Source organism: Neodiprion pinetum, chromosome 6, assembly GCF_021155775.2.
Source record: "Neodiprion pinetum isolate iyNeoPine1 chromosome 6, iyNeoPine1.2, whole genome shotgun sequence".
Lineage (NCBI taxonomy): Eukaryota > Metazoa > Arthropoda > Insecta > Hymenoptera > Diprionidae > Neodiprion > Neodiprion pinetum.
In genome coordinates, this window is record NC_060237.1 from 26,303,845 (window position 1) to 26,331,361 (window position 27,517).

Here is a 27,517-nt window from a genome sequence, read left to right on the forward strand (position 1 = left end):
CTTTAAAATCCCCAATTTACTATTCAAGGCTTAAGTCATGGAATCGGCAATCAGGAGCATTTCGATTCTCAGGCATCGTCGTCGCGGTACGTCGCCAATTTGTGGCGCTGCCTTTTTCCTTCCATTCTTCACGCTCCCCGACTCGCTTTCATCCCCCCCCCCCCCCAAAAAAAAAGGGACAGAAGCTAAAGACGGGGTGATTTTTGAGAAAAGTGTGTACGGTGCCGAGAAATATACCGGTACCACCGAGATACATCAGTAGAGCGATAAGTACTTCAAAAATAAGTATCAAAGCACGCTGGGTTTAACCCTTGCCCAACCGAGCGGGGCTAATTTATATGTTTTTCGTCAGGTTAGACAGTTTAAACATTCGAGGAAGAGGCTGTAGGACTCCCGGGGATATAACACTCGGTGCAGTGATAGCTTCTCCCGAAATACGGTTAAAAATATCCCTCCACTGTGGAGGCCTTACGATTTAAAGGTAAAGATATAAGAAAAATGACACCTACTATTCTATAGCGTTCAGTCGTTTTTGTCTTCCCCGTTTAAATAATTAATTACACGTATGTATGATTATACGGTGAAGCGTGGCATCGTGCCACGTATCTTTCTTGCGATAAAAGAAAAAATCACCGCGATTTATCCGATTTATTATCAAACAAATGCCACCCGTGAGACGGTATCCGTTGAAAATCGAACTTCCAGACGTGTTGCATCTGAAAACTGTGGACAGAATTTTATTTTTTTTTCAGAAGAATATCAGACAATGTTATTCAGGTAAATTGTTTTGATCTTTCATCCTTGGCCTAAAACTTGGAAGCCTTTTTCATCCTTTACTTTATGATTTCGTCTAAAGCCTTCCGAGCGATTCTCAATTTTCTCTCGATTTTCGTTTGCTCCTCAAACTTTTACACTTTACAATTGAAAATATTAACAAATTTGTTTAATAATACTCCATTGTACACGCATTTTCGTACGAACTTTTTTACTTTTCCGAGTATTTTGAAAACAGATCGCATTAGTCTCCCATCATGTTCTTCTCCCTCACCGAAGTGTTTTTGTTCTTTTTGCGTAGATGTTGTCCTTCAATTCTTATCTCCAGAATTTGAAACATTCAGCCGCACGAGAAGTCAGGCTATTTTGCCTGTTCCCCAATTCCTGAGTACTTTTTCCGGGACATTCAGATCCTGCAAGGCAATACGGTATTCTTTTAATACCATTTCACTCGCACGGGCTGTAACGAATAAGTACAAACGTTAATTCCCCCGCTTAGCGTCGCGACGCCCGACGTAAATCAGCCGCGGTGTGAGAAGGACGCCGGGAAGCGCACCGTATCCAGGGAATGTCGGGATATTAGTCCCGAGGGAGGCCGTCGCACGGATGCCGAACATTCTACAGCGGAGGCAATCGGACGCGATAGAGCCGCGAGGACCGAAAAATCGAAAGACCGAAGGAGCAGTTTTCCTCCTAATGAATTTATGCGCTTCTTGCCTTATCTACGAGCCGGGTAATAGTCAATTTGTTGTTACCCTTCTCGTCCCATCCCGGAATCCAAGAATATTTCGACGGCTTTGAATTCTTCTCGCGCTTCTTTACAACAAATACTGGCCTTAACCGATATTTATATCTTCCTTCCCCAGCCCGCAGGTAGATCTGAACAGGTGCACAGAAATACGAAGTTAGATCTAATTTTGGATTTTATTTCACTTCCGTTTCCACCGTACGCTTCAATTTTTTTCATCATATAATTAGCATGCGTCATTCGCTCTCTCGTCATGAAATGGGAGTCTACGTTTATCTGAAATTAAATTTAGTGGGACACTACGAGACGAATTGTCACATTTAATCTCATTTATCGAAATAAATTTTTACACCAAACATAAAGATTTTACTACACGAGGATCGGTATTCAGGAAACACGCGCGTTTCGGTTGGACAAGGTTGTATTAATAGTATACCTTCGGTGAAGTTTTGTCGCATAAATTATGTAAATACTTGCATGGATCTGAACTTGTAGAAATTGAATGAGAACAAAAATAAATAAATAAAAAATCTGGACACACGATCTCTATTTCAAGTTTGTATTAGGTACGTAAATACCTTCCTCGTTACACGTCTTATAAACAAGTTTCGAACGATTCTTAACTTACTTTGTTACCGTCAGTCGATTCTGAAGGTTGATTGCCGCTAATGACCGGCCCGAATTCACAGAGTGAAGGGTATATAAAATGGGAAATAAATTATCGCGAAACCTCGCATTCGCGTTATTTCAAGAATAATACTACGTCTTGGCTAGAATCCGTCGAACGTGTAAGCAGCTGGTATATAATCCCTGCCAAATCGTAATTACAGCGCGTTAGTTTTATCCCACAGCAGTTCCTTTAATTGCGTATTTATACGTACGAAAATACGCGCAACAGAATTTCCCGTCGGGATTAACCAGAAACACGAAGTAAACTGAGGCCAGAAGAGTACGAATTGCCAGAAGCCCGCCGACAGATGTTGAAACGAATCAATCAAAGACGGGCGGTATGCAAATTCGCAACAGTTAACAAAAGCTCGAAAGCATTAAGTTCATTTTGTACATGAAAGACGGTTTAAAATGCGAGTATTACTTATTCTTTCTCGCTTGCGCAGCATCCGTGCTATATAATTATTCTCTCGTTCCGGACGGCGCGGCGGCGGTTAAGAAATTTTCAAAACATTGATTAAGAGAAGTTTCAACAAAAAAATGGTAAAAATCAAAAAATAAACCTCTGCCGTGACAATGTGCCAATGGACATTGCCGTGACCAGGATTCGAACCTGGGTTACTACGGCCACAACGTAGGGTCCTAACCTCTAGACGATCACGGCTATCAGAGGACTTGGTATATTTGCTTTCATTTCCACAGATTGATCTAGATGGCGGCCGAATTGCTCACTGAGGCGTAACGCCCGTTTTTACTATCGACGTTTGTGTAGAGCTCGTGATATTGGGCGAAAGGAGATGTGGATCTAAGTGTTGGTGTCTTAGAGCCGGTACAGAGCGGCAAAGAGTGGGGGTCGTTTCCTCGACAATACTCAATTTGGTAATGCCCTTGTATCTTGATCATCTGCGCAAGAAATTGTTGACAAGTATTGGAAAAAAACGGTCATCGTATTTTGAATGGGTTTTTTTTTTTTTTTTTTTTGCAACCAACGTACAAGCGCCCGAACTAACGAGATCAGAGAAATATTCAGTGTCCAGTTAATACAAACACGTGAAATGAGGTAAATCTTGAAAGTCTTCGTATGATGGATAAACTACTTCCATTTTTTTATCAAAACACAAATTTTTCTGCCAAATCGAATTGTTCATACAGTTGTAACTTACAAATATCGTCTACTTGGCTATAAAAAGTATAACTCTTATCACGTTTTTATCACACCTAAATTTATTCAGTTTTTTTTTTGGATATTTGTTCGTTACAAAACGAGAAAGAAACGGACGAAAGCCGGGGTGAAAAGAAGCGAGACCATAAATCCGTGATCTGGCCGAGCTAGCTGGATAGAGGTACTCGTTACTCATATTTTCCCACTAATTTACACGGGCGTTTCGTTTTCTTAATATTTTTTTTATATTTATTTTTACCTTTTTTCCAACGAACGGGGGATGAAACGAGCACGCCGCAGATTGCAGGGTGGGAAGACTTGTTTCCCGAAAGAAAAAAAGAGATATGGAACAGGGCCAAAGCCAATATCCCATCCTGTGAGACACTGAATTAACTAACGGGCATATCATTGTTAAGAAAACATGTTTTTGTTGGCAGCTGAAGCGGTAAAAATAATTCGAAAGACGACTCGGTTGGATGCAGCCCGTTGTGATAATCCGCACGGGACGGGCAAGACTCGCCCCCGCGACAACGGATCGATGGCTCTATCGCCTCCTCGCCGAAAGCAGGAAAAGAAACGAAAAGGAGTAAGAAAGAAAGAAAGAAAGAAAGAAGAAAAAAAAAAGAAAAAAAGTAGAGAAGTTCGAAAAATGAGAAAGAAAGAACGGCGAACCGGCTGTCAAGTTATCCGACAAAGTTGGCGCTCTCGTTTCGAAAGCTTTTTATCACCGGGGATCGCTGGCGAAACGAAACACGGAAATCGAGGCTGACAGCCCGTTGTAGTTTGTATTGTTTACTTTGGACAGCAGTCCGTTTCCAAGTTTGAATACTTTACAGCAAAACAATTAATTATGCCACCGGGCGGAAAGATGGATGTGCGATTAATCGACGGTGATGTTATTATTCCTGCCGTGCAGTGCAGAAAAATCTGTCCAACAGACGAGGCTTAACGGCATCTGTAAATTACTTGGAGTTGATTATTTCTTCCTGTATATTTGAAAAGTCGCTAAGATTCTTCCGTCTTTGGACCGTTTCACCGAAAGTCACTCAGGTTTGGTGAAACTGACGACTCTCTCTACACCGCATGTATGTAAAGAACTGACAAACGCATAACCAACAACTGATAGTAAAATATTCGGAGATAATTTGGCACTGTCGCAAAGTTCACGCTACAGCAGCGGTGTGCTTCTCTAATCTGCAAATATTTATCTCACAGCTTGTGTCCGTTGAGATAGCGATTGTGAGGTCGTTTCGGGTCTAACTTAAACGAAGACAAACACGCAGTGAGATATGCGTAGATATAGACGTGTCTATCTTTGTCGGAAACGTATCCGAATATCCGCGTTGAAACATAAGTATTCGTCTTTAAAAAAGAATTTTTCGTCGATTTTCGCGTTGCAGTTGAGCTTCGACGTTATCTTAGCGCGTTGATCGGCACCCCGGAGCGTTGACAAGGGTAGACTGATTGGTAGGCATGCCGTTAAGCCTGGGCGGTGTTGCAAATACTGAAAGGCGAAAGGCATTTAGAAAATAACGAATTCCGTCCGCCGCCGTCTTGTAGCAACAGCTGAAATATTGATCTTGTCTCACGTTTTACTCCATTTTTCCATTATCCTGAAGGGAGATTCGATGTAGTTTCGCGCTTTCGAACGTTGCTGATATTAGCTACGGCGACATGTTTAACCAGTGCAAAAAAAAAAAAAAAAAAGAAAAGTAAAACGGAATAGAGAGGATGGAACAAGACGAAGGAATTAACCGGAATCGTAAAAATAAATCGAAGATTCCACGCCGCTTGTTGAAACCTGTAGCTGCGAACGATGGTGACTATTTATTGGTCGCACTAAAAAAGAAATAAATTTTATACGATCTCTGATATTTTCACACACGTCACTCAGGTTTTTATATAATTTCCACGCGCTAATATCGGTTTACTATATTTATATATACGCCCGCGTATTAATTATAGCTTGAAACACGTGGCAGATGGCCCATGTTGGTGGATTTCAATGATTTACTAAATGCGTATTAGATCGGCATCATAATTCTCTCCGTTAAAATTGGAACGGATGTATAATATACATATATAAACTATATGTTTTTCGAATTTCTTTCTTTCCACCTCGCTTCATTTTCATTCGCTACTCGGTGTATGCTAAGCAAGCGATTCGAATGAAATAACGAAGAATGGTAACACGCGTCATGCCCGCATCAAAATTCAGCACGAAGTAGGTAAGCTATAAAAAAGTTTGCCGTACGCAATGGTGAGCGAATAACATCGCCTGTTAAAAATTTATAACTCGCTTGCGAGTACGTATAAGGACCAGCAAATATTCATTGCAAGATTATCAAAGTAATCACCTGTACGGCTGTCAGTTTCCAGTGTCATTTGTCGGCAATAAAGGTATAACTATTGAACAAGTATTTGCGCTCGGAACGTATTCATTTACGTGGTTTTCAAACCAAGTAGAAGTAAACGTCGACAGTCGCTGCAGCACGCGGTTTCCGTTTCGCATCGTTCGTATTTCCGCTTAACAGCGATAATAGCATTGGAAGCTGAAGGGTTGTTCTCTTTTCCCATTTTTTTCATCACCGTTTTTGCCACTTTCGGAAACTTCCGCGTGCGCCGCAACTCCCTGAGAGGAAGAAAAACTTCCTAAAGGACTTCCGTAGACTCGACAAGCAATTAGCAGTAACAAGAGCTCGTTTACGACTCGGGCTAACATTAGATCGTTACTTTGGCCATTTGATTGTCGGTTATTCGTAACTCCAGAGTAATAACCTGGTCCCATTCGTTAGTGAAACTCTCGTCTGCGGGCTCGACTTCCGGTATAATTCGGGTGGAACAATCGGGGGTTCGAAGGCCTGATGGAAACGAGCAAATACGCGAGGTTTCAATTAATCGCCGGTGAACCGGCGGAGCTTTGACGGCTAATTTCAAACCCGAGAATGAACGAAATTCAGTTCTAATTGGGCGGACGTTGGACTGGTTTTTGTGCTCGTTATGTTACCTTGCACCACGAAATAAGTCCAGGATTTTCTGCTCCACAGTTTGTAAGGAAAAGCGAGCTCACCTCGCACGACAATTATGTATTTAACAATCTAGGATCAATCGACGTGCGGCGAATGGAAAGAGCTAGAACCAACTATTTCCACGCATTCATCATTAAAGGTATTAAACTTCGCATTAATATTGTATCTGGGCGGTAATATATTAGAGGGTACTCGAAACAAGTTACGGCACTTTTATAACGATGGCAAAAAACTAATCTCTTACCTTCGTATATAACCGCGGCTTCTCGAAGAGAACTGGCCTCGTTAAAAACCACTCTGTTAATCTATCCACCTGAGAACCGCGTCGGAATTCGACATGTTAGATATCTTCGTAAAAAGATCTCTTTTTGCAAAAACCACCCAGGGCGGTTCGCCATCAGGCAAGCGTGTTTCTCAGACCCAGAATCCAGACTCAGACAATTTACGCGCTTTCCAATACGACCTCTTTCATATAATACTTTTTGCCCTTCGCCTTCTGCAACGGCTACGTGAATCCCTGCAAGAACGTTGCAGAAAAGTTTCGAGTCCTAGGAATAAGGTATTTGTAAACGTCGTTACAGAAAATATTGACTCCACACTTTTCGGGCAGAAAGCATACCGTTTTTCGGTTCAACGTACTTTGCGCTTCCTCAAGATTGAAAGGCACCAAGTCGACGTTGCAAATATTTTGTCGAATTAAATTCGAGACGACAGGTTGGAACATTAAGAGACTAAAATGTTTTTCTCGCGATTTTGAATATGAAATAAGAATAAACTGTGTTTTTGCACAAGGATTCGATCTAACTCTTGAACGCATGGTCTTCGAGGATGGCAGATTTTTTATCTTCCACCGAGTGAACCTAGTCAATAGATGTTCTTCGACCCTAGAGACGCGCAAGAACATATATTATACACTGGATGAAGATGACGAAGGGAAAACAAGCGAGCGATGTATCAAAAGCGAAATATACATTATGCACGGGTTGCAGGAAATTCTAAAACCGTCTAATATCAATAAAATACGACTACAAACTAGAAGCGAGCTACGGGGCTGTCATATCTTGAGAAACGATCTCGACGAAAACGGAAACAAACTTGTCAAATATTTGAACGTTATAATCCAAAGACCGTAATTGTTTTCCAATCCCAATCTTATCCGTTCACAAGTGAAATACAATTTTGGCGACGGTAAAGAAAAATGTAGAACAGTTACCAATAATTGCAGAAAATAATGATTTCCCTTGTTTACCCGACACTTTCTCGATTTCATTTCCATTACTGTAAAAAATATCCACCCGACCAATATTCCGCAGGGACAAAATTTTTCCACGAGAGTTGGTAGAAGCGAGCGAGATTTACACGTTATAGCTTAAAGGTATAAATCACGTGGCGGGATGTAATCTGGTGCTCGGGATTGTACACGGAGAGAAAAATCTGAGAAAACTTACCCTGCTGTTACTAATCGTGATGTAAAAGACACCTAATGCAGTTTTTATTGATGCATGTTGAAAAAATTATGGGTCTTTATGAAAAAAATGACTACCTTGCTTAGAAACTATGTATTTCGGCAGCACAAAATTTAAAATTTGATAACTGGTGAAAACTGCATTAGGTGTCTTTTACATCACGATTATAGTAACAGCAGGGTAATTTTTGCTCAGATTTTTTTCTCCGTGTACGGGTAGGTATAACGCACATGGATACCTACTTGTATATCTTGACGCCGCACCCTTCCTCGTCGACATCACCCATAAATGTTCCCTCCCGGAGGCCGGCCGGCAGTCGGCGATGAGATGCCGAACTGTGGCAATAAGCCCTGACGATGAGCCACCGCGTTGTAGGAAAGCGAAGCCGACCTCGAGGACGGCAACACTCGGCAGTCGACACCTCGGCGCTAATTACATTCTCCGTTTTATCGGCCATTTCGACGCGCCTTATCTGCACAGCGATGAATGCTTTTCAGAAATTTATACGTCTTCAAATTGATACGCTTAGGTATAATAATTATTTCATTCAGGTGTTAATACTCCAGGTTAAGTTCGCACGGAGTGTCAGGGTATATATATATATTATTTTCATGAATTTTCACGAAAATCAACGGTACTTTTATTTTACCTTCATCGCGCGCAAATATTTTGATTATCTAAAAACCGTAGGAACGATCGCGCCTTCCGAAGATTAACTTGGCTGTTTCAAAACCGCAAATCACTGTCAAACAAAGTGGAACAAGACCTCGTTCCAAAACGGTCATCCATTATCGACACAGGCTGTGACCCAACAGAGCTGAAGCCGGCTAAAATATGAAAATCTAGAGGAGTGCGGTATTATAAGAAGGGGCTGCACGCCGAGATCACCGTACGTACTTAGTGTTTATCGGAGTAAGCCGATTACTCCGCTCGTTAACGTTATCCAGCATCAAGTTTCACGTTTCCATCTCCGATTTCCATCAATAATTATTCAACTAGAATGAAACTTTTACGATGTCATTTCCTAATGCCTTCCATCGACTTTATTACCCACTCATCGTTTGAATATATTGTATATATATGTACATATATATATATAACTGAACACTTTATTCTTCGACCGATTGAGCGATTATTGGGACCGTCGAGTCGGTACAGAGTTTTATACCTGTCTGCGATATTCGGTGTGAACGGCTCTTAAAGAAAGAGAGACGTGAGCGTGTCGCGGTTGCTGGGACCAAGTTATGACAAGGGTTGCCCAGAAATAGCCGGTTTACAGGAATACGCCAGGGCGTAGGTAGGCGTGTTAAAGGCCGGCATTAACTCCTGCGTGGGATACGTATACGTATATACACGGGACGCGTGCACATAGGTGCGTCTCTCTGTATATCGAATGTATATCAGGCGTTAGAAAACGACCGTCGAATGTGTATAATAATGCTTTAATGCGCATACACCGCGAGAGCTCCAGTTTTAAGTGACGCTTAAATCTCAATCTCATAATCCTACGTTTGCAAAATTATACACTTATACATATACGTACACACACAATACGTATATTTAATAGTTGAAAACATCCGGAAACCATTCCGAGATTTACATGGGCGGTTGTTCCCATTTCGGTAACTTCGTGCAACGGCCCGAATTCCGATCGGTTGGAATAACATTTCGAATTGCAAATCACTTCTCTCCAACTTCGTGAAACATGATACTCTTTACAACATTTCGAAGAACATTCCACCGGGAGAAATCCGAAAATATAAAGTTGGTTGTTTTTTGCGGCCCGTTTGAACCGTTATGACAACCATTCAAATCCCCGCGGCATGAATTTTTCGCGAGTGTAATTGAAAAGGAAGGAGGCTGGAAATTGAAAGCAAAAATGTGAACAAGAAGGCAGTGACTCCGTGGCGCACACGTGGAAGCAATTTATTCGTGTTTGACGCATTCAGCCCCCAGAATCACGACGTGAGGAGGACGAGGGTGAGGGTGAGGGTGAGTCGTCATCTTCTGGGTCGATGAAATATTTACAATATTGCTTGGGTAAAATTTTTGGTGCCGAAACAACTCCGTGTAACAACTTTATGAGAGCTAGTTTGTTTTTCTGATTTAGGGGATCGCCGGGGCTTGTATTACATTTGTTCAGGCTTGTTACGAGGTGACGGGTTCCGCGAGATACGGCCAGTCAAAGACGTTTATTAGTTTCCCAAGTTCACACGGCTCGAATCTATGACCACTTTGTCTTACAACCCCCGAGCTGCATTTTCCCCGTCGGCCTTAAGCCCTAGGATACTAGTTGACTTTGATAAATGGGTGAAAATACAGATCCGTTCGCGTTGTGATAAGTTGCTGAAAAAAATTTCACATTTCATGAACCGTACAAGAGTGTTAAATAGGCCAATTCACACGGCACAGTATATCAAACACTGCGGTGTTGACATGTTGGTTCCAAAAAAAAAAGAAACGGGTGATAAAAAAAAAAATTGGATGGAACAGGAACATCCAGAAAATAAAAGAACACAGAAAGACATTTAGGGAAGATTAATGGGCAGGTAAATTTTAATCAACGGTCAGAAAGGACCATAAATTCCGACGATGTATTGCCTGAGACAATTATTATTACATATTTTAACGATAAGTATTAGTACTATTTTTCTCGTGATTATTCTTATTTTTAATTTTTCCTTCTTCCTTTTATTCGGGCTCATCGTATTACGCCTTCTGAACTTCGGAGTAGTAAATTTACAACCGCGTTGCGTGCCTGCGGTCGGCCGAGTGCCATCGGCACTGCATGTACGTATGTATTGGTATATCATGCCCTGCATCTTGTGCGTATAGGTGTACAGGTTACAACGAGATGCTTAACACGCGACGCGACCGGGTTGTAAATTGAGCAATTTACAGGTCATTTTGCGAAATTACCACTCTGCGGTGGAATTAATTGTACTGGACACGGACCGTGAGTCGAGGTAAACGGGCTGATGATATTAATTGTTTATTTGTGTACCGCGAGACAACTCGTGTCGTACGTGCGAATAATCTACGTCTAAATTGTCTCCATGGGCCCATGAGGTTTCATTTTGCGGCTTACATTAAAACCGCGTCGTAAATCTTCCTGCAATTTCCCCTCACGTACCGCAAGGATCAAGCATCGTCGGTGCGAGCGGTGGTGAAATTAAATTCTTGGCAAGGCGTAAGCTCGGGATCATTTTTGATCGATAGAATTTTCGCGAAAAATATCTAAACCGCGAAGTTTTTAGCAAATTTCGAATTTCCACTATCGGAAGTCGGAGAAGTTTCGGGAGAAAAGGTGGAGTCTAAGAAACGAAGAAGTGCGATGCACTCTGGTGCGTCGTGACTGCGCGCACCACTCTTTGAGAATTCGTCGTTAAGAAACGCATTAGCGGACAGGTGCCGTGTGGAAAAATACAGTAACTCAAAAGTCTCGCGTACAACGCGGGCCGGACGCGTTGCATGGTTAAAAATGGAAGGAGTCGAGAGGATCTTTGTGGGCACGCCGTGGGGGTCCGACTCACCAATCTCACTCCAGGACCAGGTGGAATGGCGCGGAAGGTCGCCTTAAAGGCGTCAAAGCATCCCCTGAACATTACAAAATTACACGTCCACAGCCCATCCAATTATCCCTCCCTTCTTCCAACAATACGAATGGCTGAACCGCGGCTCTTCTGTCTATTTTATTACCAACTATTTCACTTCCTGTTGAAATCTCGCCAGTGCAGCGCCTCGAGTTGATGGGGTACCAGTGATTCATGGGGAGTATAGGTACGATAGGCGGAGCTGAGCTGAAGAAACGGGGAAAAACGGTTCATTGAAAGAGAGAAGGATAGAAAGAAAGAGGGGAAAAAAGAAATAAAATATCGTAACTGCACCTATAAACTTGGAGCAATTATCGACGATAGACCGTTGATATACGGAGGTATTGCACGTATAATGTGTGTAAACGCATGATCGACGACGCGGACTTAAATTACATTCCGAGACCTTTTTATTCCCCTTCCTCTCCTTTTTTCACTCGATAACGCGTGCCTGGTGGGGTATACCGCGTAATCTGGTTCGCTAACCGGTTAACAACGCGTTCAATTTGTCGGTCAATTAATACTTGTATACCGAGTACATACACAGCAATTAAGGTATTAATCTACGTGCAAGCACGTCTCTCTTATTAAGCTAATTAACTTCCTCGGTTCCCCGTTAAGTACGACAGCGAAAGAGTTCCGGCTCTTTCTGCACTCGTCGTTTTTCTCCCCCTCGTGTACGGAGGTTTGAACATGGAAATTAACATGGAAGCCTTGCTTCGCGGGGCCGATAAAAGGGTCTTCGATATTCGTTCCGTCGAGCTTTCGTCATTCCCGTGGAATTGGTCTTACAAAATCGTTCGAACGAAAAATGAGAGCGGGTTCCGGTTATCCTTTCGAGAATCAAGCAGTGCATCCGCGCGTTTCGAGAGTTGCGTAGAGCGGTTTCTACAAATACTTTAGAGGGGCGATTTTAATCTGTAAAGCGAGCAGTGCAGGTACCTCGGACGCTTCTCCGAGGCCCCGCGAGCTGTATACCCTGCAGGGTAACAGTATACATGATACATGTAGCCGAGACTTCCAAAAATACAACTCATAAGCGTCGGAATATGAGACCAGAAGTAACATAAAGGTAGAGGCATCTGGCGCTCACCAGAATATAATAACAGTTAGCCAGAAAACGCGCTGCCTTGCCTTGCGTTACGTTACGTTTCGTTGCGCTGCCTTGCGTCGGGATACCGAAACGGAGCGCTTCCATCGACCGACCGAGACCAGCCATCGGCGTAGACCAATAAACGGTGGTTATTACATAAAGCAGGCACCCAAGGAGAAATAACTAAAAAATTTGAAAAAAAAGAAGTGGAAAAGGAAGCAGAAGAAGAAGAAGAAGAAGAAGAAAAAGAAGATGAAGATGAAGAAGAAAACGTGCTTCGGTTTCAAGACGAGGATATTTCCAACCTCGTCAGAGTGTCTACTGAAATGTGAAATCGCAGGTTTATCTCCCGAGGTAAAAAAAATTCCCGGATAATTTCAGGGTTGACGCAAAATTGATAATTTCCTTATTTCCGGATTAAATCCTTACTTCCAAGCTTCCGACGTCGTCTTTTATCAGCCCAGCTTCGCCCTCCGCGTGTGTTTGGATATGGTAAAACACGTTGAACAGTGCAGGCCACGTGCGCGGCGTTGACACGTGCACCGTAAACAATGAACGGAGCTTAGAGTGCTCGAGTACACGGGGCACGCGTGACCCCCGACCCCAAACCGGAGCTTGCACACGTGTCTAACACGCGTGACCCTCTCTCGCTTTCTCTCCCTTCCGTGCAGGGGAAAGGATTTACTCCGACGACCCAATTACGAACCGCAGCTCAGTCAACCTTTGCTTTTGATCCTGTTTATCATAAATTCACGAAACCGGAGGTAGGCATTGACGCCCTTTGCACCGACAAAATGATGCCGCGGGCCTCGGAGCCGAGGATCTAACGGCAGTGAAGAAAATTTTTACTCTTAGTGATATGATAAAAAAAAAATATAAAGCGAAAAGTATATTCATCACGATCGTGCTTCTAAACACATTTTTCCTCGTTTTTTATACCACAGATCGATGCAGGAAACGAGTATCTGTGAAGAGATTTCGAACATCGACCCCGGGAAGAAAAGTCTAATTTCTTCTATAATAAAAAGTATTTGGAATGCTTCTACATTTTTTGTAAAATATTTTAATCGCAATCGTGCAATGTGTGCGAATTCCAATTGAAAACTAACAATATAAAGTTTCGACGGAGCGAAACAGATGGAGAAAAAGCCCGCATGTACGAGGTCCGAAAATTCACTTATCTCATTCGTTAATCTCTGGAGGAGGCGGGGGTCACTTTGTTACAGCAGGCACTTAATTCAATGCCGAGACTGGCGTGGTCGGAACGATTCGAGGGGTCGACGATCAACGACTAAAAGAAATTGGCATCGACGAGGATCGTAGCTTTGAAGAATAATTTTTTACGAAACGAAAGCCGCATTCCTCATATTCATCTTCACTTTGTGCGATTTGATATTAATAAAGGACCCTAACCGTGCGGTGAATTCTTCAACGGCGTCAAAGGTGGATGTCGCTGTTAATTTTGTGAATTCTAAAATCCTTGTTAAATTTAATCGGTGTGCGACCAATTAGAGGAATGTAGCGTGGTAAATTAATACAGGCGGAGTTTACAAGCTTTGAGGTACAGCGTGGGCCAGTTGTTCGTATAAATCAATGAAGCACGTGCCCACACGCCGCAGAATGTCGGCGTACGGTGTTGCGCAATATTGCGTCGTCGATAATTTAGATCAAAAGTATCGCGAACAAATGAATAGAAATTTTTCGAATACACGACTGAAATGACGTTGGTAATTCTCGTTTCTAACCATTTTACCATTTTATTATTATTTTTATTTTATCTCTTTTGAAATATGTCTTACAGCATTCCGTTTACCAGAGAGACTCGTGTCCGCTCCGTGGTATAAAATAAGACGTATGTTTTGTGCGATGCAATATATGATACGAAATTCCTCTCGAGAAAACGTGATGCAGTTCTCCGATGAGGAGAATCCGCGTTCTCGTAAGCTCGCGTTTAACTTATTACACTTTCCGTCCCGCAACCGCGATTCATTTTATGTCTAGACGGAATTCAGGATTAATCACTTTCTTGAATCGTCCTAAAAGTAACTCGAAATAAATCACTTCCGGCTGATAGAGAACCTCGCGTTCCGTGTCACCCAGCTTTCAACGGTGCCTAGAAAAGATTTTTCAATCTCCCCCCTCTCTTATGGAAGAAGACGAGAAAAATATTGGGGGGGGTGAAAAAAAAACAACCACGTCGTTGTAAAAAATCAAACGCCGTTACCCTTGAAGTTTCACCCATTTTTCGTCAAACGTTTGTCGGTTCTAATGCCACTATTTGTCCAAATTCTACATAGAAAATGTCAAAGCACGACCGCCTTGCGAATATTTTCAAATTCAGGACGCATCGCGGTGCACATTGCACAAAACTCGGTTAAGAATTTAATGATGCCAAGAAAAAGAAAGTTCGTGTCAACCGACTTTGCCAGTTCTTCACATCTCGTATGCGATCAAGTGTTTCGATTTTGACAGGAGTATCACGGATCACGTAACGATCAGAGTTCCCTTTAAACAAGTGTATTAAATTTTCTAAACGAGGCTGCACGAACAAGTTTCTCTTGGGTAGAATCGGAGTAAAAAGAAGTTGCACAGCAGGCATGAATTAAAAGGGTTAAAAATAAATTGCAAGATGAAAAATTCGCTCGTTACAACCGAATCAACGATCTCCCCGGCAATTACGATGCGACGCTTCGTGTTTGCACGGGTCAACGACCCCTCGGTTCCCGCAAAGCACGTACAGCTTGCGTATAACGCGGCGAATATGCGTCTAGGAGGTATATTATACGGATCAGTATACGGTGACAGCCGGCTTTGTACTCTAACTGGCAATCAGGGATGTAATGCATTTGTCGGATACCTCCGTCCAGTTGTCACATCATTATACCCACGGACGTAACTAGTCTTAATGCACCAATCTCGAGCATTGGCCCAGTTCCGATTGATTCCGCGTGTACGTCCAACCGACAATTACTGCCGCGACGTATCGGCGACGAACGAAAATTCGAAAGTTTTCTCTTCCTTAATCGAAACGTAATTACATTGATTCGCACTTTCCCAACCATCGCATCGTCTGAAAATTTCTTCAAGCCTGGGGTATTTAAATGAGTCCCGACTCACGAAGTGCCGCGACCGGGTGGCTGTGTGATTTTTAATACATAATTGAGCTGATGGATACGTGCGTAGAAAATGGTAACAAGCTTCGAGGGCGCGTGGTTCGTCGCGTCGTTATAAGCCCCACGACACGGAAATAGATCAACCGACCATGACAACGGTGCGGTTCGGGTTCCGTTTTAAGAAATAGGATAGATGGACACATTGGGCACGTCACAGCCGTCCGTCCTCTAGTTTCCGCTACTTTATACGCTTCACCTTTGGGTCGTGCTCACTTATTAACTGTTCATTAACCATCGGCGTGGCACTGTTGCGTACTGTTAGGTTGTTAGTATTTCTCGGACAGTTTGGTTCAGGCCTCCGATTGTGGACGGAATTTAAAACCGATCGATCGACACTGTCGACCTGCAAGGCGTTCAAGAAGGCCGCGAATTCGCGATACAAGTTTAAGGACACACAAGCGTGTCGGTTGAAATCGTGCCAGGTCAATCAACGTTAAACAAATTGTTCTCACTTTTATTTCAAACATTTTTGTAAAATTTGAAAACGACTCTTCGAACCGTACCGGACTTATTTTACTTTAAGTTTTTTGTGATTATACATTGATTTTTACGGGAAAATGTCAGGCTCATTGGACAATGACAAAAATTTTAAATAAATCAACTCCGGCATGGTTCGGACGATCGCCTTCAAGTTTTACACAGGTGTTTAAAATAAGAGTAAAAACCATTTGTATGATTTACATTGACATGGCATAATTTCGATCTACGAACCTGTATATACTTGAGGAATTCGTCAGGATGAAAAAAAGTTTTTTAAAATACATACGAACTGGTACAACGCAAAGATCGGAGACAGGCGAGCGAGTGGAGTAAAATATTGATATTCCAATTTGGTAAGCCTGGATGACGCGTAATATCACAAGCAGTATTAGGTACTACAGCAGCCGACACATGCACCGGGCTGGTATAATAACACATAAGCAAGCGGTGCACGCTGCAGTTTCGATTATAAATATATGAACGTCGCTTCCGGTAATGAGACGGATCATGCAGCCTTCACATCCGGGTGGCTTCGCCTCGCCTCGACGTTGCCCCTTCGTCGATCCGTCTCGAAAGGTGCCTGTAGTGCCTGTATACCTATAGTCCTGTACAACCCAGAAAGACCGGAGATACCCAACCACCAGGATATCTGCTGGAAGCCTTCCTGTCACAACAGCCGCGCATTCCGCGGTGCACTTTTTACAGAGAACCTAGAAGAAAATCCATCATCATTAAAAGATGGCGCGTGACGCCCCGCTAGCGTTCCGTCTTAGCTTGCGACAATAGCGATGGAAGCGATCCGTCGCATTTCGGAGTTACAACTCTCGTCGAGTTCCCGGGGTTAGCGAATAACCGCGAAATTGGAACGCAGGTCCGGGGCGCAGGGCTGCCACGACTAGCACTGCCGAATGGGTATTTTTCACCCTCGTCGTCCTGCAGCTGGCTCGAATTTGTTCGCGCCTTAACCGTTCTCGCTCACTTCACTACTTCGAGCCGTATTCCATGCCCGAGGAAATTTTGGGGTGGCTTATTTGCCCGATGATTAATTGCAATCAACAGGACCTGACGTAACGAATGTTCGGGATTAATGAAGCGGCGGCGTCACGTTATACTACTCGCGTTAAACTCCCCAGGAAATGATACCTTACACCAAAAGTCGCGGTGACAAATACAAGCGCTCCAACTTCGACAAAGCTCGGCGGGCCGCGCCGCTCAAGAACTGAAATAATAACTCTAATCCCCGTCACTCGGTACGCCGATCCTCCCAAAGTCCTTCTCTTCCTGCGAAGAAAAATACACCGCGTCTACCGGTTATCTCTGCTCACTCTAAGCGGCTGCTCTCCCTTCGGTCGATCCGAAGTCGGTAAAATATTGTCAAGGCTCGGAACGATTGCTGGCGGGTCACCGAGGGTCAATCATGCCGGAATCACGACCGTGCGGAGAGACAGAAATAATTTCACAGTGATACCAGGGCCTGGTCCGTGTCATTAATTCCGGGCTGTAATTTGATTCGATAAAGGTGTCGTGAGCCATGTCGGCGTGCAGCGATAACAAGACGGATCGCCCGATGCCAAACGATGAAGATTTCGGCTTTGATACGTCACTCAGAGCACCAGAAATATCACTGCCGAGTCTCTCGTGCTCGCGTTCACCTCTCCTTATTCTTCTAGGTCGCCGAGGTCGTTGGTACAAACGAGATACGCCGGACGGTATAACTTATATCCCGTATTGCATTACGCTCGAGATGAAAATCTTTCGTTCATCCGTTGCTGCAGGTGCGATCCGTGACTAATTGACAAATCGAGTGTCCGAAGGTCGGGATGATCTCGCAAATTATCAATCGAAAGAAGAACAACAGCGTGTAGTAAAGTTGACGTACCTACCTACCGGATATCATCGGCAAAAAGAGTCCTAGAAGAATGAAAGGTTGTAATCATTTATAATTCAAGTCTTTTCGCGAACAGAGCATTACAGTACGTATATAATACGATATTTCATAATTGCACCGGGAGTTGATGCTGCAAATAAAAAACGCCGCAGTTGTTGAAGGAGGGAATTCACCGAGCAACGACCTCGAGCAGACGTTAAAGATTGATGAACCAGTAACCGGACGAGCGTCGTTCTTTTTCGCCTGGCACGAAAATTCTGTGATGAATTCGTGCAACGAAAACGCAAATGAACCAATCGTCGAGCAATCGAGGCGTCAAAGTGCGCGTGCAACTGCATTTCACACGGCATTAAACGATCGAACGGTAAACTTGGATGCCATCCGAAGAAGAAGAGGGTCAAGTTAGCATTGAAATTGCGCTCGCGTCTCGATAAGCAGAAGCAGCACCAGCAGCGGCTTCGCGTAGCAGGGCAGGGTGCAAGGGCAGAATGTTGAATAGCGTTTTTCCAGATAGTCACAACGATTGTAGCGCCACGCCTAGATCAATTCCTAGGACGAACGGGCGAAGTCCTCCGGCTGAATAGTAAACAAACTTTTGCGAACCCTTCAACGATCAGATAAGCAACGGCATCGGCCCGAGACGTAATGGACGCGGTGCCCGTCTCTCGACGATGACGCGTGATTCGAGTACCAAACGAAGGCCAGGATGAATGGAGTGTAAGGAGACTCCTCGGGAGGCCGGTTTCCCTTATTCTAAAATACCCGACGATTATTGTCCGAGCTACGCGGGGTGGCTCGACTCCTTTTTATATGTATATTCAAATTCACTCGTTTCCAGGAGCTGGTCGAAGCCAACCGGATGTCTCTCCGTACTCACACAGGTGTCCATATTCGTATAATCAGTTCTTCGGGAATGATTCAAGACTTCCGAATAATACCAAGAATATCCTTATGCGTGCATGGTATTATATTTGTTCATGCTGGAAGTTCCATGCCTGAACAAAAAGCCAAGCTTCGGTTGTAACTACGTGACTGAAAATTTCAGTAAAACCACTCATGAGTCGATCCATTTCTCTTTGAAAATAAGTAGAAAAGAAAATATGATTGAACCTTGTCGAAACGAGTTTTTGAGAATTCGGAAGTTTTTTTTTTTTTTTGAAATATTCTCAAGTTTTCTAAATCTTCGAAAAGCATAATCAAAGTTTATAAAATTCGTTGAAATGAAAACTGAACGTAGAAACGATGCGTAGAAACAGGAGGAACAGCTGAAAGAAAAATTGAACCGAAGTCGTAAGCTGTTAAATAAAACGGGAGATGCGAATCATAAAACGTGGCTGTAGGTGGTTTAGGCGAACGTATAACGGCCGTACGCGTATATGTATATACAGGGTAGCGAAAATATTAAATATAACTTTTTATGAAGATGCACATCCACGCAGAGGGGCTTATAATGGCGCTGGCTTGGGACGGCCACGAGAAAAAACTCACCGCTAGAAGGTATATTTTTAAGATTTCGCATTAATGGTGCAGCCAAGAGCCGCGATTCTGAACGCAGGTACGCAGCAAGTATCGCGAATAAGGAAAACAATGGGACGAGGTGAGTGAAATGGCGACCGGTTGCAAGGAAACTAACGGTTCGCTGTGCAGGATAAATTATACATCATCGGCTTTTGAGGGAAGGGGGCCGCGCGGTAAAAATTTTGCGCGATGCAAGGTCGTTTCGCATTGCAGCGCATTTCGCGGATATGCGGCAAGGAATTCAGCGCCATTTCGCTAACCGGCTCGCAGTGCACGCTGCAGGCATTCGTCCCTGGAACTGCATTGTAATCAGCGCCTCTTCTCTCGACGATGTTCCACCACGGAGAGGAGAGTCCTTTGTCTCTCACCGCCAGAGGCATCGCCCGCAGGACTGCTAACGACATCCGGAAAAATAACTTCAAGGTCGCAAAAGAAGCCAACCGCGTTTCCGGCTGTTTTGCTTGCAGCTAAGCGCGCGTGCGATAGAGGCTGTGTTTTTATAAATTCAAAGCGTGCCAACTCGTTTGTTAACGGCATCGTGGAAAAAGGCGTCGTCTGTCAAACGCCTTGCTCTTATTTTTCCCCTGAATGTTATCTTTTTTCAATTAGGAATCGTGATTCGATACGCTCACTTCCTCCCTTTGTCATTCCACACTCGTTGCATTGACAATCGGCTCAATGAAATCCCCCGAGCAAACTTTCTACCAGTTTTATTTCGCCAAAAACCATCGATCCGAGGTCACCAGTCGTGGAATTCGCCGGTGAACTTTATCGACGCATCGCGGATTCGGAATTTCTAGGTGCGCGGACCGCGGATAAATTAATCGTATTCAAAGCCGAGACGCGCCAAGTCTGGCCCACTTCTTGAAAAAAGAGAAGAAAGAAGGAAGAATCGAGTGTGACCGGGTGCCAAGACTTCGGAGCTTTGTTAATGGCGTCAATGGTTCTTTCCCTCGAGCGATATTCTTCGTCCGAAACTTGAATGTGAATTCCTTGAGGAAGATGAAGTCGGTCGTTACTCGCGCCGCGAGCCTGGGAAATTTCAACACTATTTTGACTCGGGGGCATCGGCTTGTCTAGTGGTCATCGGCTGAACGGAACTCGGGCTCTTGACCTATCCCCATCGCATAGGCGAGATCTGTTATTATACCTGACCGTCTGCAGTAGGAAACGGCGTGTTCACGATTCGGTCCAACCGGCATGAAAGCGGCCGATTGTTGGCGGGGAAAATTGTGGCTCAACCGCACCCTGAGCGTGGTAATTTATATCCACGTTTCCACGCGGAAGGAATCGAGAAGAGTTTTTCGATCTTTGAACTCCGCCACGTCGCCTACGCGATATAAAAATGAATGAATTGAATTGAAAAATAGGCTCGTCAAGTTCATCTCTGAGAAAGTAGCGGGAAAACGAAAAATAAGTTTGAAAGAAAATTGTTACTTACGATGATAGAAGGTCCGCGGGTCGTTCAAACAGCGCCCAAAGCTCACGATCAGATATCCTAGAGTCGTCTTCACGAATGGACGCTGATTGTAAGTCTGTATTAAGTTGTTGCAGTAAATAACACGTTGCTGCCATGCGCGTGGGCGATGCACAACCACTACGAGTGAATGTGCTTCGGACGATGCGAGGATGACTTTTACTTGGCTATGAAAGTGCGTTCGGATCACTTGAATGAATTAATGGTCAAAGGGCAACGGCGGTTGAATCGGTGTTTAAATCCTTTCTCAAGAATTTTACCGTTTCGCGTATTATGCAGTTTATACAATTAGTCTTTCCTCAGGATTTGCGGAGGCAGCTTCGAGCCGGTAAATGTGATTCCGACTACCGCAAGGGGTCGTGTGTAACTTAATTCATACGCGATACGAGCTGAGGTGGAGGTTCCGAAGGTAGAAAACAAAGAACGGAAGTTGGGAGATGCATGCTCAGCGAGTCTATCGGCGTTGTCCTTACCAAATTAATCCCGCTTCGGCCACCTGACTGATGTGTCCTTTATCTCTGAACCGAGGGAACCCGACGTACAACCGAAAATCTCCTGCTGCAGGGGTACGAGGCCTTGTCAGGAATTCTAAGCGTAGCCGAAGTCAGAGAGGCCATTTTTTTTTCTTCCTACACGCTGTACACACGTGCTTATGTATACATAATACTTCCATAGATCTTTGAAGGACGTTAATAAATTACGTAAATTTTCATCCACCGTGACTCGAACGCCCAAGATTTTCTCTTTCACTTTCCGCTTGGCTTATATTTATTTGACATTATACACCGAGAGCAATTATTAGCTGCGGTTAGTACACAGTGCTTAAATATATTCATATTTTTGCAAACAGCTGAAAAATATAGTTCTGGCTACAAAATAAACATGAATTTTTTTGTTGTAACTGAAAAATCTATAACGGCATCTGTTACTGTTATTTTTAATTTGATTGAAAATTTAATGTTGGCGCAACGGTGAATCAATGTCAAGGATTTGTTGTACTAAAAAAGTACAACGAATCAAACGAACTAATTTTTAATTGCATTTACCAGAAAATGTAGTATTGATAGCTATAATAGCACAAAACAGTTAATTGTATCAAGTTCTCTTGTAATTTCAATAATATTCAAACAGTTGTTGTAATGATACCAACTTTAATAAAATATTCTAATAACCCTAAAAGAAATGATATTTTTCTCGCTTCGTTCTTCTGTTGACGAGGAGGGGAAAACAGCTCAACTTTCTCCTCGGAAAGTGTCCAAACTGCACAAAAACGTTGACGAATAGTCGCGTTCAACTACATAGTCATAGATAGTAATTAATGACCACCCACATTGTTCGTGAATTGGAATCCAGTGAATTATGACGAAGTATTAGTAGTATAGATATTGTAATAACAGGTATACCTTACGCGTTTGTCTTGCGCGTAATTCTAGTTACAGGCCTTTCAATATCAAACATTCGACGCGTTTTGTATGATTTGTGACCATCGACCCATCCGTTTTTTCCTTTCTCCTTCAACCGTTCTCGATGAAGGATGAAATCTATCGACTTGTTCGTCCCAATTGACGTAACCGCTGATTAATTATTTCCGCGATGTGGTTGTAATGTAACTATTAGAATACTCAATAACCTCTACCGGATCGGTAATTGCCGACCGATTCTGACAGTCGATAAATAATGCCCCCGAGGTAATATCTAAATTCTAATCCTTGAAAAAGATGTTTGTTCGTAAGATTCATACGAATCCGATTGCGCAATACCGAATCAGTAGAACCGGCACCTGGCGGACCGTCCGAACTTCCGGTTATGCCAAATTTGGCACTAGGGAAGGTATCAAATGTCCATAAGCGAAATGTTAAGGTGAAAACGATCCCCGAATGAATGGAGCGTAGTTTCGCCATGCAACGCGTCCCACAATGGCACGAATGCGATAAGCAATAAATGCTCGCCGTTCAGGGTCTTACGACAGCGTGCGGAGTACGTAATACGAGATGCCAGTTTGCTTCCTGTTTTTTCAAACGACCGAACGGTGCCCGGGATTTAGCCGCAAGCTACAATGAATGTAGGAAGGCTAATTCGACACGGGGGGCGGGGATTCCTTTCCTTTTTTCGCACGAAGGGAAGAAAAATTGGGAGAAATCGTTCTTCTCTCGAAAACTACCTCGAGGGCAGGCTTCGCTGTGGAACTAGCTCAAGAATCGTCGCGTCACGCTGATCGGATAGACCACAATAGCGATAATGGTCTGTTGTCACTGCGCGTTACGTTATTTGTGTCTGCAGATTTTAAGAGGAGCCAAACAGACCGGGGACAAAATAGAGCCGGCAATAGCGTGGACAGGAAGTTGTCGTACATAAAATACCGCCGGTTTATAGTAAACACGTGGCGTTCTATGAACCAATAAAATATCAGGCTCGTTGTTTTCGGGTCGCTTCTCTCGCCGCCGTCTCTAATTGGTCTCCATGGTCCCTGGTCCACCGTCCAGGCGATAAAAAGCAATCAGCATCCAGTAGCCGGGCCGAAACCCGTCGCAGGATAATTTTTGCTCGCCCAAACGTTGGCGGTCACGAGAGGGAGGATGATTCGAAGAAAGTAAGCGGCCGGGGGTTCGTTTCGACCCTTTAAGGGCGCGACGAGTGACTACAGATAAGAATTGGAGAGCCGGAGAGAGCGGCTTTGGTGAATAAGTAAATGCCAAGGCGGCGGTTGCGGAGGATGAAAATCAAGATGTCCTGTGGAGAGTGGCTACTTTGGATGCGTAACGGGTCGGGCCGGGGTCCTGGGCGGATACGCCACCATATTGTTTTCGATTGCCGAAACGAATGCCGCGCGGTACTCTCCGATTAATTATTCCAACCGTGAAGTGCGCCTTAAGAGACGTGATGCACCTCTGTCTGAAACCCGCGGCTGTTTGACCCGCCGTTTCTTTCGATTCGTCCTTCTTTCACCCCGCGATTGTTGCAGACACGGGTGATTATTGCGTCGCGACACCCGCTCGAAAAACGCTTTCGAAACAAATCGAGCACGGAACATCTACCACTATTTTAGCTTCGTTGCGACGGTCGTAATTCAAAACGTTTGAACAATGCGGTGCATGTGCATAATAATACGCTCGCGAATGCACGGTTGCGTAGACGCGTGCGCAAGTTGTTATACCGAATAGAGTATCGAGTGATATCATATGGTAATGCCTGTGGGGAAATTTATTTTAAAAACAATTCTCAGAATAAGAACGTCAGGCTTTTTGCATCTCGTTGATGCAGCGATTCGCTGAAATTCAGACGTCATCCGGCGTCATTTCGCCATGTCAGCGAATCACGGACCGTCACTAAATCAATCACCTTCAGGTTAAATGGGATCCGATATGCCGAGTCTGAGCAACACGAAACAGAACCTCCCTGTGTCCAATAAGTGGGATTTTTATTTAACGAAGACCCACGAGAACGCCGGCGCAATTTTTCTACACCATCTGCTCTGCGTCTAGGTTCCTAATGTGAAAGAAGCATAATTAAAGGACGAAAGGTTTCCCCTTGAGATTAAGAAGGCTAAATTCTTCGTTTCCAGGAATGAAGACGAACCCTCGAACCCTGCATGGTTCTTCCACTTTCACGGAGGAGTGTGTAAATTTGTCCCTGTCGCATTTACCCCTGCAATCCGCGGTACGTTGAACAGACAACCTCGTAAGAGATCCGTTAACAATGCGACGATGAGAATTGGATCACGCGGCTTGTCCGCTGTTAGATCGAACGAGCGTCCATGAGTTGCGAGGAAAGGTGATGATTGAGTTGGTTATTGATGAGCGGGAAATGAAATGTGGGGAATAAAAACGCGAGCGCAGTCTCGCCGCTCGAGGCCTGAGTAGGTAAGTACATGTAATATGTAACGTGCATCGTGACATAAATGGGTGGTGAAATTCTTCGTTTAAACACAAGCACGCTCATGGATGCGCAGAGATATGGGTACGCGGATTATTTATAGTAACGAAAGTCAAGTGCACCGGCAGCACCGGCACACGTACACGAAGCCGCAGTAACCAGACGTGATTTACACAATTACACATACCTACCCTACACGCACTGCTCGAGCCAAAACAAATGCTCAGGGCGTAAATACATCTGCCTGCCATATTTGCAATGTTCTCGCACGTTTATGCGTTGCACCCGCTAAATCCGCCGATTACTGTTATTCTCAAATGTTAGCGCTCTTGCCTGTTAGACTTTACACGTTGCCACTCGTACATATGCGAACACCAACGTCCGTCGATCTCGCTCGGAGCACTGCTTGCGGATACCATTGAACGGTTTCAATTCGTCCGATGGGAAAACTGAGGGGAAAGAAATATTTTTAGACGGGTGATGAGAAACAAGTGGGTTAAAATAAGGCCCTATCCCTTTGGAAGTATAAGAAAAATGATATTTCTTCTCTACAATCCTCTTCCACCGTTATGTTCAATCCCTGGATCATCTTCAGCCGAACGTCTTTTCTCTGCCTTTCCCAAATTCGTATTTTATCCACCTGCCATTCCCGTTTCGCTTTTCTTTTTTTGCCTCATTTTTTTCGTTTCTTTTCTTTTTTGCATCCTGACGGACACGTATTAGGGAGGGCACAGGATTGGTTGTCCATTATAGCGATCGCTTTGTGAAATTGTAGGATCGAATTTTATTAGAAAAGGATGAATCCGAGGGGGTCGGCTCCGTTTCCCTTTTTGCTGCTATACTTTTTTTTCACACCGCATGACAGATGCACTCTCACGATTGGAACACTCGCTATAAAATACTAGCTGCCGATCTTTTGCACTGCACTGGATCCTGGCAATTCCGTGTAAGAAATTCAGCCGAAATTTTCTTTTTGAGGAAGGGTTTCTTCTTTCCCTAAAACTTTTTCGAATACCGAAGAGAAATACGAAATGAAAAAAGACCGACAATAGCGGATATTAAGGAACGGGTTTCGAAGAGGATCAATTTTGAACAAACTATTCGGTTCTGGAGACTTGAAAACTGGATCGATCATGGACTCCTGGAAGCTATAAATCGGCTCAATGCGTTCGGTAAAACGAGTTCACCGTTCACGTTTACGTTAGCAGCACCGATGCGTGCATACTTGTATCAAATAAAAACACCCGTGCGCAAGATCATTGCAATAACAAAAAAAAAATCGTCGATTTTGCAAGCCGCGAATATAGACTTCGTCCGAGGATGTACAGGTATAATAAATATAATGCATCGCATACACGTTCATACGAGTAACTAATATTCTTGGTCCCATTTCCAGGAATACACCCGCCTGCAGTAATTTTCTCCCCACAGCTATTTTCGTTCATCGAATACCAATGCGTAAAATAATTCAGTGCAGAAATATATCTATATAATATACCTAGATACAGAAGCGATGAGCCAACAACGTTGCCCGTTGGAAAATATTCAAATACCGACAAGTATCGCGAATGACGTATCGTTTGTATTACCAAGGGGGAATTTGTTCTTATTTATCGTCGCTCTATCTTCTTCTTCTTTTTTTTTTTTTGTCTTCCACCATCGCGAATCGAAAGCTCTTAGTTCATCTACCTCGGCTTCGTAATGGGATGAAAATTCTCGCCGCGGGCGCGTAAATTTTACTTTATTAACAATATACCAATTTTTTCCACTTACCTCGTTCTTCGCCTCGAATATCTGCCGGATGATGCAGCCCCCAGAATAGAGAAGCGATATTCTCTTCATCGACGGGGCAAGACCAGCAGCCCCGTTTTCCTTGCCGTTCGGTCCAGTCGCGCAGTCTGGCTTCCGCAACGTGATATTTATGACTGACCCTTTCCCGGTACCGAAAAGTCGCAAGTGTATATGCTAACTTTAGATCGTATCAAGCATCCACCCCGCCCTTCCTTGCCCCCTCCCTCTTCCCTGTATTACTCTACTTGCACCGCATTTTCGTTACGTACGCTCCACGGCATCTCAGCATACACACATCTTCTGAACAAAGTTAAATAAACACTTCAGTTCTGCTCCACTTCCGATATGCGCGATACCTCCTATTCTATCTATCGGTACTGAATTTTCCCTCATTTTTAGGTACAAATACAACAGGTTTTATTTTCAATCGCACAAGATTACGTTACTCTGAAATATTTGATTGTTTGTGAGCGGAAATATTTGACGTGCAAGTACAGCGAATCGATATCAAAGAGTTCGATGAAGTTCAATTTTTATTCCAAACCAAAGGCTCCTGCGTCATCGACGTGGCTGGAGTCGGGACGTATTTTTTCATCCTAAAAGTTGGTGTAGGATGTATGAACGCGCACTGCTTTAGGCACGCACATACTTATCTATTATACGTACGTACCAGCATGCAGAGCTCACCATCTACCGGCCAGTTATTATTAACTCTTTTGAATTTAAATATTTTCGTTTGAAGATGAAGCTGCTGCTTCATAGAGCCCGATCTTTGCCGAGTAA

The 27,517-nt window shown here is 43.7% G+C and overlaps 1 protein-coding gene and 1 non-coding gene across 2 annotated transcripts; both read right to left on the bottom strand.

Annotated features, from left to right (window-relative positions):
* Positions 1-959: 959 nt before the first annotated feature.
* On the bottom strand, positions 960-26,908 carry LOC124221630 (uncharacterized). Its single transcript, XM_046631816.1, has 3 exons — positions 26,717-26,908; positions 8,091-8,320; positions 960-1,187 (listed from the first exon to the last, which is right to left on the bottom strand). The coding sequence occupies exons 1-3, from the start codon at positions 26,783-26,785 to the stop codon at positions 1,181-1,183; spliced, it is 306 nt and encodes a 101-aa protein (XP_046487772.1). The 5' UTR covers positions 26,786-26,908; the 3' UTR covers positions 960-1,180.
* TRNAH-GUG (transfer RNA histidin (anticodon GUG)) lies at positions 2,784-2,855 on the bottom strand. The gene has a single exon. It is a non-coding gene; the product is annotated as a tRNA-His (tRNA).
* Positions 26,909-27,517: the final 609 nt, after the last annotated feature.